This window comes from Misgurnus anguillicaudatus, chromosome 18, assembly GCF_027580225.2.
Source record: "Misgurnus anguillicaudatus chromosome 18, ASM2758022v2, whole genome shotgun sequence".
Taxonomy (NCBI): domain Eukaryota; kingdom Metazoa; phylum Chordata; class Actinopteri; order Cypriniformes; family Cobitidae; genus Misgurnus; species Misgurnus anguillicaudatus.
The window spans coordinates 36,925,439-36,943,152 of record NC_073354.2 but is presented as its reverse complement, the minus strand read 5'-3'; the positions used below and the strand labels follow the sequence as shown (position 1 = coordinate 36,943,152).

General features: G+C 37.3%; 1 protein-coding gene across 4 annotated transcripts in view; it reads left to right on the top strand.

Moving 5' to 3' along the window:
• The first annotated feature begins 4,327 nt into the window (after positions 1–4,327).
• The window catches only part of LOC129429437 (MAM domain-containing glycosylphosphatidylinositol anchor protein 2), a 105,987-nt gene continuing 92,600 nt past the window's right edge, over positions 4,328–17,714 (top strand). The window contains exon 1 of one of the 4 annotated variants that reach the window (XM_055186137.2): positions 4,328–5,179. In XM_055186137.2, coding sequence (XP_055042112.2) covers positions 5,107–5,179 — 73 coding nt within the window. In that variant the 5' untranslated portion in view covers positions 4,328–5,106. The remainder of the gene's footprint in view (positions 5,180–17,714) is intronic. The other 3 variants (XM_073856429.1, XM_055186139.2, XM_073856430.1) reach the window with 3 other exon arrangements.

Genomic DNA, 17,714 nt, shown 5'->3' with positions numbered 1-17,714 from the left:
ATAAATGTTTCAATGTCTTACCTGTTCAGAGGAAAAAACCTGTAATGCTAACCCTTATTTTGTTTAAATAAATAAGTAGGCCTACACTTAACTTAAACCCTGAAACATTTTCTCCATTATTCAAGTGTTGTAGTGTAATGCACGAATTGCATGATTTCTCTCATTCAACAAGAAATTTTTGAGTTGAATCAATTTATTTTAGCTTATTTAAATCTCTGAATTTGAAAATGTTACCCATTATGCATAAATGAACTGCTACTGTTATATGAGTGGTGTTTTGCTGTTTGTTTTCTTCATTTGTACTACTGCAGTTTTTTGTTATCATTTTTGTTTATTATTTTTAAGTTAAGAGCTCATTTTTTCACTTTCTGAGATTTTCATTACGGTCACCATGAGTAAGATTTGTGTGTTGAGGTCTCTGTGTGAAGTTGAAACCTTTGCTTTACTTGATGTTTTACTTGATGCTCTTTCAGACTTTATTCTCATAATTATTACTTTATTCTCAAAACGCTTTGACTTTATTCTCATAATTTTGAATTTATTCTTGAAATGTTACACTGTAAAACATTTACTGTACTTATGCAGCTGGTTGCCAGTAACTTACTGTAGAAGATAAAGACTGAAAATGTTTCATGTTCATTTAACATTGAACAAACTGTTGCCAGTAAATAACATAAATGTAAAAATCTACAGTAAATTACTGGCAACCAGCTGCCAATAATACTGTAATTTATACAGAAATGTTTTATTCACGAAATTGTATTTATTAATTTTTTATAGGTGCCACTAAAACACAGTCATTACACATTAACAAAATCATAGTCATGTACATTTACTAAAAACAAGTGTAACACAAAATTCTGTTGTGTTACTTTTGTCCCAGCTGTCAGGGTTGAATGCACTACTTATGTCCAAAATGAAATTTTGGAGTTTTTTTTACATTTGTTCAAAATTTTACCTGGTATTGATAGAGCACACTTGTAAGTTATTGACCACAGCAAATATATCTCAGTCTAAAACATTATCTTTAAAATGATGTTTTTTTGAAAAATGGCACTTTCGCCTCCTCTCTCCCCTTCATGTGATGAAGAAGCCGGCTCTTCTTTCTTCTGTTGAAGTGATGTAATCACGTAAACATAAATCACTTTTTCAAACTTTTTTCTGCAAAAACAGACCCAGCCTCTCGTTATTATAGCTTTACCATTGTGAATCAGAGTAAGGTCAGGAGTTTTGAACACAGATTTTTTTTCTCATCAATAACAGATTTTTTACTGAAAGATTGTAGCTTTGAACATGTCTTACTATAACCCTGCCGAGACGGTGTATTGATCATCTTGATGTTTAATAATGATTCATAAGAATCCTGACTGTCATTCTGTTCACTTAATATGTAAGACAAAGTCACTGACCTCACATGGTTTTTTATTGCATTAATGTGAGTATGTAAGGGAACATTTTATTTGAAAAGCATTTCCAGTGCAACAAAGACTATTGGAGAGAAATAACGATCAGGAGAAAGTCTGTTTCAATCTGTCTCATTTGCATCAAATGATTTCCTGAGTGCTGTTTGTCGTGCATTTCTATTGCAAATAGCAGCAAATTTTGGTGCAACATCAAAAAGAGCAAAAGCACTCGAGTAGAGATAAAAAAGATGCCGAATCAGACATATTGAGTGCTGTACGAAACAGAAGAACTGATTCTCTGTGCTCGACAGTATTTACAAGCCTTATAAATGGGTTATAGTTTGACAATGATTTAGAGCCAGAGGAGAAATAAAATAAAAACACACAATCTTGATGAAGATTCAGCCTCAGGAAACATCCCATATAGTTGCATTCCTAATAAATAAAACTCTGTCTGGTCAAATTGATTCCCAAGATAGCATCTCAATGTGGATCTGAAATGCTTTTAAAAGCAAAGATGAGCTGTCAGTTTAGATGATGGTTGGGAGAAAATGTTTTAATGCTTCTTCAGTTCTTAGAAATATGCCTGATTCTCATTTCTGTTTCACTCGTATGATGAAATGGCAGTCGTGTGTCAGAAATACATTACGCTCGTCCCTCGTGTCTAATGCAATATGACAGAGGTCTTCTAAATGAAAAATATGCAAAGTGGAAAAATTCATTTTATGGTTTTTCAATAAATGTCTTCCAAACCCTCCTGCTGGCAAATCCATCTTAAGCTGGTAGATAGATGATAACTGCTTTAAACTGATTTAAATGAATTGATCACAGCTGATAGGCCATCAGTTAACAAACTGTTTAATGTGGGGATTTCAGCTGTGAAAATGCTGTAAAGATGATGTTTCTTAAAGCGAAAATTCTGTCATCATTTACTTCCAAAGTTGTATAAATGTCTTTGTTCTGCTGAAGGAAAGTGAAGATATTTGTAATAATGCAGTATAGACAGCAGCGCTACGCTATAGGGAAGGGAATAAAATACTAAAATGTGGTCAAAATATCTTCCTTCAGCAGAACAAAAAATAAATGTAGACAGGTTTGGAAGAACTTGGTGGTGACTAAATTATGACAGAATTAAATGTTTTGGGTAAACTATCCCTTTATAACAAACAGTAAGATAAAATGCTTGTGTTTGAAGGGCTCATAGTCAATGCATTTAAAATATGTTTGAAATCAAATCAGGATCAAATCAATCATAATATTCACATTAAAAAATTAAATAATTAGTGGTCTCTCTGAATTTGTTGGTAAAATGTCACTAAGACGACTGTGAACACATACAGTACACCTCTTTTCTTCTCTCAGCTTCATTTAAATACATGACTACACAGCGTATGTGACAGTCCAAAGTGATTATAATGCAAATGAATTCAGATGATTTAAAACATTTCTCTGAAAGAGACATTATAGATTAACTCTCTCTACTATGACAGAAAAAATAATCTGCTGCATTAACCTGAAATATATATTCACTAGTATAGATTACAGTACAGTAAATGAATAGTTGTTGCTATGCTGCTGTTAATGTTAATATATTTGAAAGCTCTTGTCTGGTTTGTATGTTGTCAGTATATATTCAGTGCTTCATACAAGAGCTCTGTGGTCGCTGTCAGTACTCGGGTTCTCCCGGGTGTCTTTAGCTTGATTAAAATCTATCACCTCATTCCCTGGATCAGTGGCTTCATTTACGGCTTCTTCCTGGAACTTTGGCAGGACGTCGTTCCCCAGCCGGTGGCTTTTCTTTAGCCATCAAATTATCAGTTAAAAGCTAAACCCCAAAAGTCTGATGTACCGCTGGACCTATTTTCACATATATAACATGTTCCTCGTGAAGCTCTACGTGTGAATTTGTTCTGATGGCTTTAAGCTCCGTTTGAGGAGATAATATGAATCTTTAAAGCGAGACAGACAGACTTTAATGCTCGTGATTTGAAGCTTTAAGTCATGAATGTTTCATAAGGTTATGCTCTTTTTATTGTTCTATGTGATTGTTAAGTTGTTCTGGGCAGTTAGTACAGGTTTGTGCTTGTTGTTAACTGGTCCAGGTCAAAAAATCCTTTACAGGCTAATTTATATGAATTTGTACAATCTTATTTGTATGTTTTGGTGACCAGTGACATTAGGTTTAGGGGTTAGGCTTCAAATTGCTTTTTTCTAATAATGGTACAATTTCGTGTGATTCATATGAATTCCTGAAAATTAGCCACCTTGTAGGTATGGAAGCTAATAGACCTCTAGTCTTCAAAAGCCACCAAGTCCTGAATTTCTTTTCTCAGAGAATTTTTGTGCAAGCCTGCTAACATGATGAATAGCAAAAATGTTGGGTTATTTTCAAGCCAGGGTCAGAAAGGGACAATCCCAGCCGTTGTGTTAAATCAACCCAGAAACTGACAACAACCCAGCATAAGTTAAATTACAACCCAAGGGCATGGGCTCATCCATTTTTTGACACACGCTGGCTTGAAAATAAGCATGCATTTTTCAGAGTCTAACTTTGTCAGTCAAGTCACTTGTGGATCAGGTCCTTGTACAGATTGTTCCAGAATATATATAATGTGGTTCATGTGTGTGTCTATCAGACATGACTCCAAAAATCAAAAGATTGTGAGGTCATCACTAAATGATTGAGAATTAGAGTGAAGCATTGAACATTATGTTTGTGTTATGGTTGATTTTAGTTTGTTTTTTTTAGTTGTATTGGGTTTTGGGTACTGTATGAACATGTACCAGTGTGACTGTCTAGCCTATGAGCTACTGTGGACGTGCGTGTGCGTTAACAGGCAACATGTTGCGAATATATTTTGATGGAGCTCACTATAACAGAAGCATTTATTTCGGCCAAAATATTTGGTCTGTATAATAACGCGGAAAGTCTTTATTTATTATAGATACTAAAACAATTACTGCTCGTGCATGTGCGCGCGCCCGCACTGTGCGTGTGTAGTACTTCATACAGATGATGAGGGTGGGAGTCACGCTCTCTTTGACGTAGACTCAAATCGGCTCGGTTTCCATAGCGCGCGTTATTGCGCAACGCGACGGATAATTCGCTCTGTTCGGCCTTGGTGCGAACCAACTCGACTCTGTTCGTTTCAGTTCGGCTACGACGAAAGCACCAAAGTCTTCGGTCCTTCCTCCCACACGCGGGAGAGATCACATGCGGACAGGTGCATGCGCATTCCTTGTTCCCGGGCAGTTCGGGATGCTGCTGGTCCTGATGCTGCGGGCGGACGCGCATCATCAACACCACTAAAAGCGATACGGACTTCGCGAGCTCTAGGACACGGATCGGATGGACTCCCGGCTTCACGGAACATCAGATCCCCGATGACTCGATGACAGCCGTCAAAAGAGCATTTTCGTGCCAATGGCGATTAACATGCAATGAAGATCATGCGTGATTTGTCACCTGTAATGTGTCTGAATCCCAGCAGTCAGTGAATGGACACAGACACGCACACACATACAGAGACACAGACAGCTGTTTATCCAGATCACTCCGTCATTAGCCCAATGCTTTGTATGGATGATGCTTTGCTTTAAATTCATCATACCGTCTGTCTAAAATCTGGTGATGCACGTCTTTTTCACCATCCTGGAAAGTAGTCCGACTTTTTAATCTGGATATGTTAAAAGGCACGTGAAGATGGACGGGATTATTAATATTCTGGGTGTCCTGGTGCTGATATTTGAAGGCATCTCATGCCAGGGAGTGTATGGTAAGTGTCTGATAACTCGCATGCATTGATATGCCAGACAACCTTCATGTGTGGATGTGAACAGGTGCCATTTCACAAACCATTTTAACAGCATGATCCTCTTCCGTCTCCCTAAACTCACTGGCTTCATAGATATTATTATATTACATAATGCACCTGTTGGTTTACAATTACTCCCATTTTTGATGATTATTATATGAAAAAGATGTGAATCATTTTCATTCTAGAAATGCTATATTCTTAAGGGATGCATGGTTATGGTTTGGGTTAAGGTTACCATTCAATGTGCAAGATGTAGTTAGTCCTTCCAAGACTGCACCAAAGACTTCTTACAAACAGTCAGAATGATTACAAATATCACTGCATCAATGCCATTTTCATTCAGGCTTAAAAATGTTCACATATCTATTGGCATGGAAATAGTGAAGCCATCAGTTGTTTAGAAAGACATGCATGCATGCATAATAATTCCCTTTAAAGAGACATGGACAGTATCAAATGCTAATCGTACAACCATCTAAAATTCTTATCAATACTGTGTCTAATGGCTTTTGCTTACCCCCTCCGATTCTCATTGCGTATTATATGCAACTAGTGTCATTTAGTAATGCAGTGTGTGTTAACTAGAGTCTGCATAGCCATGACTCATAAATGTCATTAGAGAAAACATCTAAGCTTTATTTACGGTGGGCTGCTGTTGCTCTGGGGCGATATATCCCACCGGTGGGTCATACTTGAGATGGTGGGCGTAATATCAAATAGATGGCTTGTGTTTTTGGAGTCAGTTCACATCGAGAGGAGCAGACTGGTGTGTGTGTGTGTGTGTGCGTGCGCGCGTGCACGTGTGTCTGTGTATCAGTGTGTGTTTAATGAGATAATAGAACTTCAGCTGAGCTCAATCCATGAGGATGTTTGTCAAAATCAATGAGTTCAGAGATGTCAGTGGAGGATCATTTTCATTCAGCTCAATTACTTGAAATGATTGAAATGCTATTGATCTACAGTTTACTATGAATAATAATTATTCAGATTATAGTTAATTCACATTGTTGGGTATAGATCAGAGATCTCAAGATTCCTATGTAGTGTTCACTGCTCCCTAAACACAAGATTTAAAGGTTCAGATTACTTGACAAAATCATTTCTTTATAACAGCAGACATCAGTCACACAGTGTATGATGAACATATACACACGTAAATAAGCATTTGGTCACGTGAATGTGTGTGTGTGTGTGTGTGTGTGCATACTGTAATGTGTGTACACTAAACACACGCACACACACAGTTTCAGCAGCAACATCTTTTGTGGACCAAACTTAACTTCTGCATAAAATCAATAACAGTCCCTTTAGTAGATTATTTTTGATAATTAGCATAATAAATAACCAGTAAACGAATTTAACGCATCAACTATTATGCTGCGTTCAGACCAGCCGCAGTAGAGACGTCAAGCACGAATGAAGCGAGTAAACTCAAAATGTTCAAGCGGCAAAGGACGCGGTAGACGCGATTTTGAAGCCTCAAACGCGGCAGGTGTGAACCCAGTTAGACTACACTCAGTGTTTGAATTATGTCGGAGATTATGGGGGTCCCCAAGCTAAGCACCACCCCAATGCCCAGGCCAAGCCCCCCATCATTGGTTGCCGTGATTTTACAAAGTAAAATGTGATCCTGGTTCAATGTTTTAATCAAAGAAACCCCAATTATCCTTAAACAAACCCTAAAGTCAAAACTAGTGATGCACCGATATATCGGCCGCCGATATTTATCGGCTGATTTTTGATGAATTTGAAACCATCAGCATTATCGGCAATAGCACGAGAAAGGCCGATACCGATTGTTTATTAATTAACTGCAAAAACAAATCCATTATATGTAAAAAAAAATTAGTTAATTGTTAATAAAATAAATGCTGAATAGCAAAAACCACATTTGAAGGTTGTCATGCTGTCTTTTTATATTTGTTTTAGCTTAATTTGTGCCTCTCTTATTATGTTGGTCAGTTGAATGTTAATTAGATCCAATCCATGTTCAGTAACAATAATTTGATGCAAAAATAAACTAGCTAATAGACCAACTGTATAGTATTGTATACAAGTGTTTAATATCGGCATCGGTATCGGCCAGAAGTTGTCTGTTTAAATCGGTATTGGCCCAAAAAAAATCCTATCGGTGCATCCCTAGTCAAAACCATTTTAATCCTCAAATTAATGTGAAATAATATAGATAAAAAAGCCCCTAACCCAATCCTATTTCCAACAATCTGTCATTTCTTCCAGAAAACAGCATGAGGCGCACTTGAGAGTATACATTTATTTTAGACAGAAATCTTTTGGTATAGTTTATTGGGAAATCGGGACAAATAACGGACATTAACGCTTTATGGCAGGGTAGTACGAGAATTTTACATTCATTATATTCAATTTTAATTAAAACCAGGGGACCTTTCTAATTTAAATTGTTGTGCTTTATAGGGAGTCCCTCAATGCTTATAGGAGGTCTGGGACCACTCCAGCCCACCCTTAATTCAAACACTGTATACACTGAGCTAACATCACTGTGTAAAATTAATGTGTACAATGTTAGATACCAATCCTTAAATTCGTGCGTGGCTGCCAAACCTCTTTACACAATTGTGTTCCATGCTTGTCGTCTCCTCTCGCCTTTGTGAAAAATAAAAAGGTTTCCTAATGTATTTGTTTCAGTGGTCAGACCAATAAACAAGCACGGACTCAAAGTTAACTTCAGGCCAGTCACGTAACCGCAGCAGCACGCATGCGTCCCATTAAACTGTCTATAGTAACTGATGTATTTATACTGTAAATATGATATTGATTTGATGTACAATGAAGAATTTGTAATTATATACAAGAAGCTTTTGTAGCTATAATGCAACAGATGGAAGAGTGAAGCATAGACACAAGATTTCTTCAAGAGAGACTGATGGGAAATAGTTTAGTCACTTTAATATCTTTTTTACTAATGCTTCAGTTGTCACGTCCTTGAGTTATTGAAGCATTTTGGGTGGCGTCATGTGTATTCATCTCATAAATGTTTTAAAATAACCTACAGGCAATATTTGACTGTCATGCAAATGAATAATGATTGTAAATAATGCTGAGAGTTTTATGCTTTAGTTTACTCTATAGAAACAGTAAGAATGTAAATCACGCTCCTTATGTAAGATTGTTTTATGTGATGCTTGAGGACTTAAAAGTGCTCAAAAGATCAAAACAAGGCTACAGTTCTTCATTTCATCCTTTCTTCTGGTTGCTAGTGAAGTCTCTTGAGTCTTGTTTTCACATCAGTCTTTAGTTGTAGCCCATCTAAGCTATGCAAACACAATTCACCAGTATAACTAAAGCTCTCTGTGTTGCTTCTCCATTATCAATTCACTTGACTCTTACATCTCTACTGTAATGAGAAGAGTAAAACTGTGACACTTAATGCTCCACTAAAGTGTCTTGGAACGCCAGCATTATTTGATGTGGTGACGTCCTGTAAACAGTGGCGCCCCCTCCTAAAAACACACTGCCCCCCCAACCAGAAAGAGTGCTTTTTTAGAATATTAACTTTAGTTTATAAATTAACATGGACATTGATGAGAGACTATATTTAAAAATAAATGTAATAAACTTGCATGATGAATACCCATCTTGACTCGCGTTGAGGCAACTACGCACACACACACACTCATATTCACTAATAGTAAGACTTATTAAGATAACACGGCATTTTGAGACCATTTTGCGCGCATTGCTTGAGATGCACACACAAACATTATAAAACATGTGAGGAAGTATTGAGATCCGTTTCGCATCTTTGCTCAGTTCTATCAGCTGGCTCGAGCATCAGGCTTTGCTTATTGTGAAGCCCTGCAAAGTTATTTATTATAAAAATCGAAATAAAGAGGAAAGCAGTCGACATATCCACCTATGTCAATTTGCAAAGGACTACACTATTTAAAAAGCAATTCATTGCTAATTAAAAGCAAGTTATGTTACATTAACCAGAATCAAAAGTAAATAAGTTTAACACACATTACACTGAATTGATTTGATATGGCCTCCTCTTGACACCCCATAACATTTTCTGGAGGTGTCACTGCCTGTAACAGGAAGTCAGAATGGAACTATCGAGAAGATCCTCCCCCTTTTGTTATATAACCAATAGTGTTTTGTTGATGCTACAGTTGTATTAAAATAAAGTCTAATACGGATATAATATGCACTTTGGTCACAGAAAATTTCCGTAAAATAGTCAGAGAGTGTGAACAGAAGGGGACCTAGTAACATTGCCGTAACATTTAAAGAAAGCATTCTGTGTGAACAAGAGGCAGAAATAATGCTGTAAGAAGCGTGCTGAAGTGAGGATGTGCGTATCATCGCAACAAGAAGTTATGGTTCAGCTCTTTGACACAGGGATATAAACACAGATCAACATTCACAATGAGAAATATCTGCAAACTGTACTGAATCAGAGATCAGAGAGCTCGTCACTATCAGCACTGAAGCTGAGATCATTCACCAACAAGACAGAATAGAGCATCACAACACACGCTCATTATGATCTTATTTACAATTTATCTCCCTTTAAAAAAGAACAGCAGGAACCAAATAGAGTTGTTGCGTAATTGTATACATGACATTAAATCATGGTTATCTCAAATTTTTTTTAAACTAAATGAAGAGAAAACTGAAATTGTGTGGTTTGGAGATCCAAATAATTTTGATGATCTGGGTGACTTAGCCCCCTTTTGTAAGCCATTAGTCCGAAATCTAGGTGTTCTTTTCGACAGTGATCTCAGTTTTGAGAGACAAATTTATTCTGTCATGAAGTCTTGCTTCTATCACCTGAGATTAATAGCGAAAGTGAAACCATTTCTGTCCACTTGTGATCTCGAAAAGCTCATTCATGCTTTTATATTTACAAGATTAGATTACTGCAATGCGCAATATGTCGGCATAAATAAGACACTGATTAAACGCTTACAATTAGTTCAAAACGCTGCTGCGAGACTATTGACGGGTACTCGTAAGCGATACCACATTACTCCAGTATTGAGCTCTTTAAACTGGTTACCGATCGACTACAGAATACATTTTAAAATTTTAATTTTCGTTTATAAAGCACTGTATGATATGGCACCGTTGTACCTGACAAATCTTATTAAGAAATCCGAACCAAAACGATCCTTGATGTCAGCTGACCAGCTGGTCTTATCGACTCCAAGAACAAAGCGGAGAAGTGGAGATCGAGCGTTTGTAGCTATAGCTCCTAAATTGTGGAATGCTCTACCCCTTTCTATTAGATTGGAACGTACTTTTACTGCTTTTAAACATAGCTTAAAGAATACCTTCTAGATTTAGCATTTAATAGGGTATAGTATTTTGAATTTCTAGGTTATTAAATGGGGGGCTTTATTTTATTTTATTTTACTGTTATTTAAATGTGGTGTAAATGATGTATGCTTTTATGATTATGTGTTTGTACAGCACTTTGTTCAAGGACAAGTTGTGGAAAAGTGCTTAATAAATGAATAAATGAATGAATGAATGAAATCATAAACTTAAATGCATGCACATGGTTTCTCCAAAGAGAAATCACAAATAATTCGCAAACTTCAGAAGCTGTGGAAAAAACTACCAAGTGCAGGACTTTTAAAATGTCACGTGTCTCACGGGATGTTTATGGTATCTGTGTGAATGCACGCACAGTAAATCATTGGCATTGTGAAAGAACTAAAAAACAAACGATCCCGGACAAATCCTGGATGCCATGTTTTTTCTGTAATCTCTGTGTGAAAAGGGCTTATGTTTGTGTATGCAGTGGTGTTTGTCTTCTTCTCCTCAGTGATGTTTATGATGTTGATGCTATCTAATTGTTTGTGATGTTTGATCCTCTCCACACTCCTCTTTGATCCTCTCTGTGCTATCATGCTGGACTGGAGCACCTGTCCAGTATTGGACAAAAGCATCTGCTAAATGACTAAATGTGTGTGACCCTGACACAATATCAGACTTCATTCGCCCCAATAGAAAGCATATTTACATTCTTAATTGTTTCTCATCCCCTACATAGTGCACTATAAGATGTGCCCTAATGCTGCTTTCAGACCAGCCACGGTAGAGGTGTGAAGCGCGAGTGATTTCAATGTTAAAGGAACAGTATGTAGGATTGTGGCCAAAACTGGTACTGCAATCACACAACTGGTGGCCAATACACAACATGACAACATAAACATCAGTTGAGGGCTGCAACTCCACTTTTTTAATGACAATATCCTGGCCAGACCACTGTTGTCAGTGATATAAGTATTTGAAATGAAAATGATTTCTTAATGTCTAAAGACATATCAGGGCCATTTTATGATTAATTGCTATAAATTTCTTACAAACTTGATGCGCGTCTGGAGGTCTCGCGGCGAGGATGAGGCGTTTAGCGCGGCGCGGTAGACATGATTCTGGCTCATTCGCGCGTCTAGGTTACACGAATGCCGTGAATTGAGCATTGCCGCGGCAAACGCATGAGTTGAAAAATTAGAATTTTGCCGGAAAACGCGCCGCGTTAACCAATCAGGAGCTTGCTCTAGTAGTGCCGTGATTACAGGAAGTGAGCGTAGTCGCAGAAGCCTATAGAAGGCCTCTCGAAGACAAGAATTTCATGTGCAGCTTTCATGCGTGAATGAAGCGAGTAAACTCAAAATGTTCAAGCGGCAAACTAGACGAGGTAGATGCAATTTTGACACCTCAAACGCAGCTGGTGTGAACTTACAGTAAGAACTAGTAAATGCATATACAAGTGTCTTATTTCAGGCACAAATGATTTTAGGTGGAGGATCTGTGCAATGTAGGGGCGGGCCGCTTCAGCATCTGGAGTGCCATGTTTTGAATGCTTATATTTTCTTTATGCAAATGTTGTCAGTGTTTAATGCCTAATGTATTTATACTAAAAGGATAAAGTTTAATTTTGATTTAATGGGGACTTGTTCATGTTGTTGGGTCTATGCTTTTCATTGTAATATTCATATTTAAAGCAGAATTGTTTGGTGCCACTGACTAAAGCCCGGATACACTGTATGATTTTTGCACTCCTATAAGATTATTACCTTATCACACTGTGCAACACAGAGCGTTTAAACTTGGGTACAAAAAACATGTAGAATGTATGATGATGACACCTGCGAATCGTAGGCTGTGATGGATGCACATTAGCGCAACATCATCAGCATGCGCTAGTGGTAAACAAATACTGGTACGCACGTCGTAGCAGCAAACACACTGTGCGTTAATCATGATGAACTTCTAACACTTTTAGAAAACTATCGTAGGATATTTTTGGTAGCAAGACCGGATGCCTTTGAAGGATCACATAAATCGCTACCATTGTTTCACGGTGACAATCTTTCGTCTGGGACAGCCAAAAATTGTGCAGTATATCCCGGGTTTACAGAGCTGAAACAAAAACTTATAAAAATGGTAAAAAATGCTGCATTTCTGTCAAATATCAACAATTAAGTAAAACAACTTCAACTTGTTTTTATAAGTTATGTTTGACTTTCCGCAGGTCAAAACTTAAAATACAGTAGTATTTTAAATGACATGCTGCATTTTTTTATGTTTCATTAACTTAGAATCTACAGTATCTGTTTCATCAAATCATTTCCATTTAGCAAATAAAATTAATCTCAGTATTGTTAGAAGCTTCAGTCCTGAATGATTCAGAAAAGATTTTCTTGTTTGAACTTCGCTTTTATTTTTTTCTGTCAGAAGAGACGACGTAAGCACAAGCAGACAAAAAACACTGAACTGAGGTTTTTTTTGTAATTTAAAACTTAAAATAAAATAACTCCTGATCTTCATATATAGAATAGAGAGTATCATCATCACATTAGTGTCACAAAAAGCTTTGATTATCACAGCCGTCTACTGAGTATCCATAAAAACAATGATTTTTTTATAGCTCATTTTGAAGTAGAATTTTGGTTCAATAGAAATAAATGTGTCCCAATGCAAATGATCATCTTACAGACTTCTGTGCAATCACTTTTATAATTCTATCAGTATAGCATCACAAGGTAAATGTCATATATTTAAATATGCCATCGTTAAAAACTTCACACTGTTCAAGCATATCAAGCACGTGTCATAAACACTGAAACTCATTGATCACCATTATCACCCTGTGCACGACTGACTAAACGTTTGCTGTCAGACTCGTCATCGGCAGTCTCGTGCTTATCTTTCCATGTGTATCTTAGCCAGACACGTCCATTTCAAGTGCTGCTCCTATGTGAAGTGATGTGTGTTGTCATGGTGACAACATCCGCTGAACACTTCTCACATCCTGACTCTGCGTCTTCTGTCCTCTCGTGTGCCAGAGAATCAATCTCTGAAACAAATGTGAAGTGATTGCGACGTGCGAGAGCACTACTGACACACAAAGTGTCTCACAATCCACAGGAAAAGAATCACTATTCTCTCTCGCAGGCTGTTTATCTGTGTGGTGTGTGTGAGATTTAAGTTACTCTGATGGGTTAGGGAGAGGGTCACAGTAAACATGTTGACACGGTCAGTAGTCGTTCACATCAGAGAGCAGAAGGCTGTAAATGCTCACCGCTCATGAGTCACACAGAAACACTGAAGCAGTTTCATCTGTCAGTATGCTGATCTGAGATCTGTGTTTGTGTGTCTCATGTGTCATACAGTCACAAGCAGATCGCTCATGATAACATCCTGATGGAACATCACAGATTATTCATGCATGTTTATCAGTTCTTTGTTTATGTTATTTAAAAGGGTGGGAATAAACAGTAATAAGCAGCAGTCCCGATACTAGGCTTGCTCGGGGGACCGTCAGGAATTTTGGGTTTAGCTACATTTTATTTTGTGCCACCATACTCTTTAAATAGGGAAAACATGAAAGTGTTTGGTGACAAATTCATCCTTGTTTGGATCCTAAGGAATAAGTGGGGCTAGGCTAAATGCTAACACATTCACAACGCGCTGTACAAGTGTACGCATTGAAAAAATATAGATATGTATTAATTCGTCTTGTTGAGGTAAGAACATACACTGTAGTAAATATTGAAAAACTGTGCCGTTTTTCTTTTTAAAACTGCACATGATGTGCTGGTGTTACAATACTGTATATTTACTGTATAACCATCATATATCATTTATATCTACAATATATCATGCTACAACCAAACTACATATTATAATTTTAATAAACAGAAGTATGTCAAAACAAACACATTGAAAGCTGGTGGAGACTTGCCATTGGCTGTTGTATTTGAATAAATAATGAGGTGAGTCTAAGAAATGATTAGAGGCTATTTTGGGGATGTTTTACTGTAAATATAATAAATTCATATGTGTTGTGTTATTACATTTATGTAATAGTGAATTGCATTTTTTCTGATATATATTTTAAAGATGCATTTTCTTTAAATTACCGTCATAGAGAATAGGAGGACTTTACTTGTGAGTTAAATACTACTGAAGAGATATCTAAGCTTTAGGATATCCAGACATTAGTGGGTGGGAGCTGAAAACGTTTGCCAGGGATGCTATTTGTGTAAAGAGACACTTTTATGGTTAGCTGGACATTTTTTGGGGGGCAGAGGGAAATCTGGGGGGGGGGGGGGGCAATGCCCCCTAGCCCCCCGTAGACCCGGCCTTGATAAGGAGTGTGTGATTCAATTCAATTAAATTTTATTTATATAGCGCTTTTCACAATTAGTAATTGTTTCAAAGCAACTTTACATTAATAGAAGCAGGGGAAACACAGAAAAATCAACAGACAATATAAGTAGCATAATACAGCGGCTATGAATAAACTTTACAAGCGAGCGTATTAATAATGTATCGTTTACAAGAGGGGGCTAAGTTAAGCCAATGTCGACTGACTCCCCGGGTTGAAAAACCCCCTTGGAGACATATATATATCACATATCAACTATATATATATATATATATATATATATATATATATATTTATACAACAGTTCTTTCTGTTTCTCGAATCTGATTGGCTAAGACCAATGCGATATTGCGCTTCACCTTTCGTATCATTCCGCCACCTAGTGAATGGAGGTCCTAAGCAGGCTCATCTCTGAATGGAAAAACACAGACACCCTGTTTTGAATCACTCTCCATTTGTCTCATTAGTTTACTAGCTCATAAATCAGTCTGTGAATCCCCAATCGGAAGTTATTCCGTCAAAGATCAGCGCTCTTGGATGTTACGTTACAGTTAATGGGAGAAATGTCTTGTCACATCGTGTGGATTATTAACACTTGGAAAGAGGAATATAAACACTCGTTTTTTTTTCTGGAGCTATATTTCTTATCAGAACGCGAAAACACCGTGAAACTGCAGGTAAGCACCGCAGCTTTTAAATGTGGACATTGATCATTTATTTAATCGCGACGTGACTATTAAAACATGTTATGAGATATCGCCACTGGTATATTTATAAGCAGCATGCAAAAACATCTCTCTGACACTTATAAAAAACAGTTTTATATAGTACTGACAAGAACAAAGTTTAATAATAATAATCGAGTGCTCGTATCACGTTAAGAATAAATGAGAAAGCAATAGTAACGTTACACAAGTATAGTTTTATTAACTTTTACCTCGCGCCAAAACAATAACAACACAAAAGACACTAAATATGAATTAAAAAACAAGTAATAGTTTGATCATGACACCAAATACTGCTGATTTGTTCTCATTTTGACGATCATAAACAAACAAGGCCAACATGAGAGCCAGGGTATCTCTGTCAGAAATGTAGCCCAGAGAGGGCGGTGGTCAGCGGGGCGAGTGAACACTGATGTCCGCTCATGCTTTGGTTCTCATTCGTACCGAATCTCACTAAGCAAACTTTCAAGCAGGCACTATCTTTACTAATCGACTGCAGATTTAAATATAATACATATACATTCTCGACTGAACTAATCTTAAAACTACACTTTGTGACCAAGAAACGGTAATATAAAGTAACGGCTTTTCCGTCCATTGAGTTGTTATGAGCTTCAAAGCAGCCGAAAGTTTTACCTGTCATTCTGGCTGCCCTCAAATCCGTGGCGGAAGAAGTAGTTCTCAAACAAAGAGGCTTTTAAAATAACTCCGTTGTTGTTTTCTAGTTTTCGTTTTTCAAACGTGTGCCGTCGAACTGTTGTATAAAAGCAATATCGTGCCTCTGGCCTAATCACAGCCGTGATGATATAGAGCTATATGGGATGTAAACAGTATGTAAACGGATAAGGAGATTAAACGTGTTCCGTCGGTCGTTGGTCAGGCATCGGCTGGGCATCACGTTGAAGGACGGCCAGTAGATCAGTGGTGTGTTAACTTTCACGGCAGCCAGAACTGGGTTTGTTTGTCTCATTGTCCTCGGTTGGATGACGAGACAGGGAGAGAGAAACAAAATCCTATTAGTGTAGGGGACATTCACATGTAATGCAAGTGTCACACAGTGATGTGTTTTAATATATACTCGGTTCCAGACAGGCTAGCTATTGCGGCATAAGTATATTACCCAGAAGAGTTATGTGAATGCTTTGTTACATACAGGCTTACTATTGCAAGATAAGTCCATTTACTAGACAAATTATGTGAATGATAGTAAACATGTAAGCAGTAATATTTGTGTGTATTTATGTAGTATCAGTTGAGTGACTGACCATGGAGAAACTCATGTCATGTATCTTCATTATTATTTGATATCAGAGATGTTGAGATGTGTGTATGTAGACAGGAAGTAGATTTACCTTCTGGAGCTTCAGCTTGTGTAGGAGTAAAGTCCTGACTGTCAGTGAGGAGATCAGAGCTCAACCAAAACCTTCTTCATTCATGGGTGGCCGAGACAGTCTCTCTCTCTCTCTCTCTCTCTCTCTCTCTCTCTCTCTCTCCTCATAGCGTGTCTGTGTAGAGTTAGACGTCAGCAGTTGTCAGAACCTCTGTTGTACTCCAGCATCACACATACAGCAGACCTGACAGCTCGTGAGGAGATGCGATTTTCCTGCTTTTCTTGTCTTCATCGCTGCATTTGTTTTCTCACATGCATGAATGTTCCAGTCAGCTTGCTCTTGTTAAACATACTGATGAAACATTAACACCTGATAGACTGAGTCAAACTCGCGTTTCAAGGTCTTCTGACAGGAATATGTTTGTTGATCATGTGTGAGGTACACAATAATGAATATTTAAAGTTTACTATGTTTTAAATCCTGTATAACATTTTTAACACAATGTCTTTTTGAACCCCACGACTCTTCTTTCTGTTTTATGCTGTGAGGATTTAAGCCGTCAATCTCCATACAGGACAGAAGCATCATAAAAGAGTCATTATGTCATTATAGTCCATGTGATTTATGGTGAATGGTGACATTAGGGTGAATAAATATTATCAGGGATATTTCTCTTAAAATTAACAATTATAAAAAATTATTTTGTGTCATGGTTGGAATATAAAATAAGTTTCAGGTTATTATAAGAAGTGGACACCTGTTAGTTCATGTAA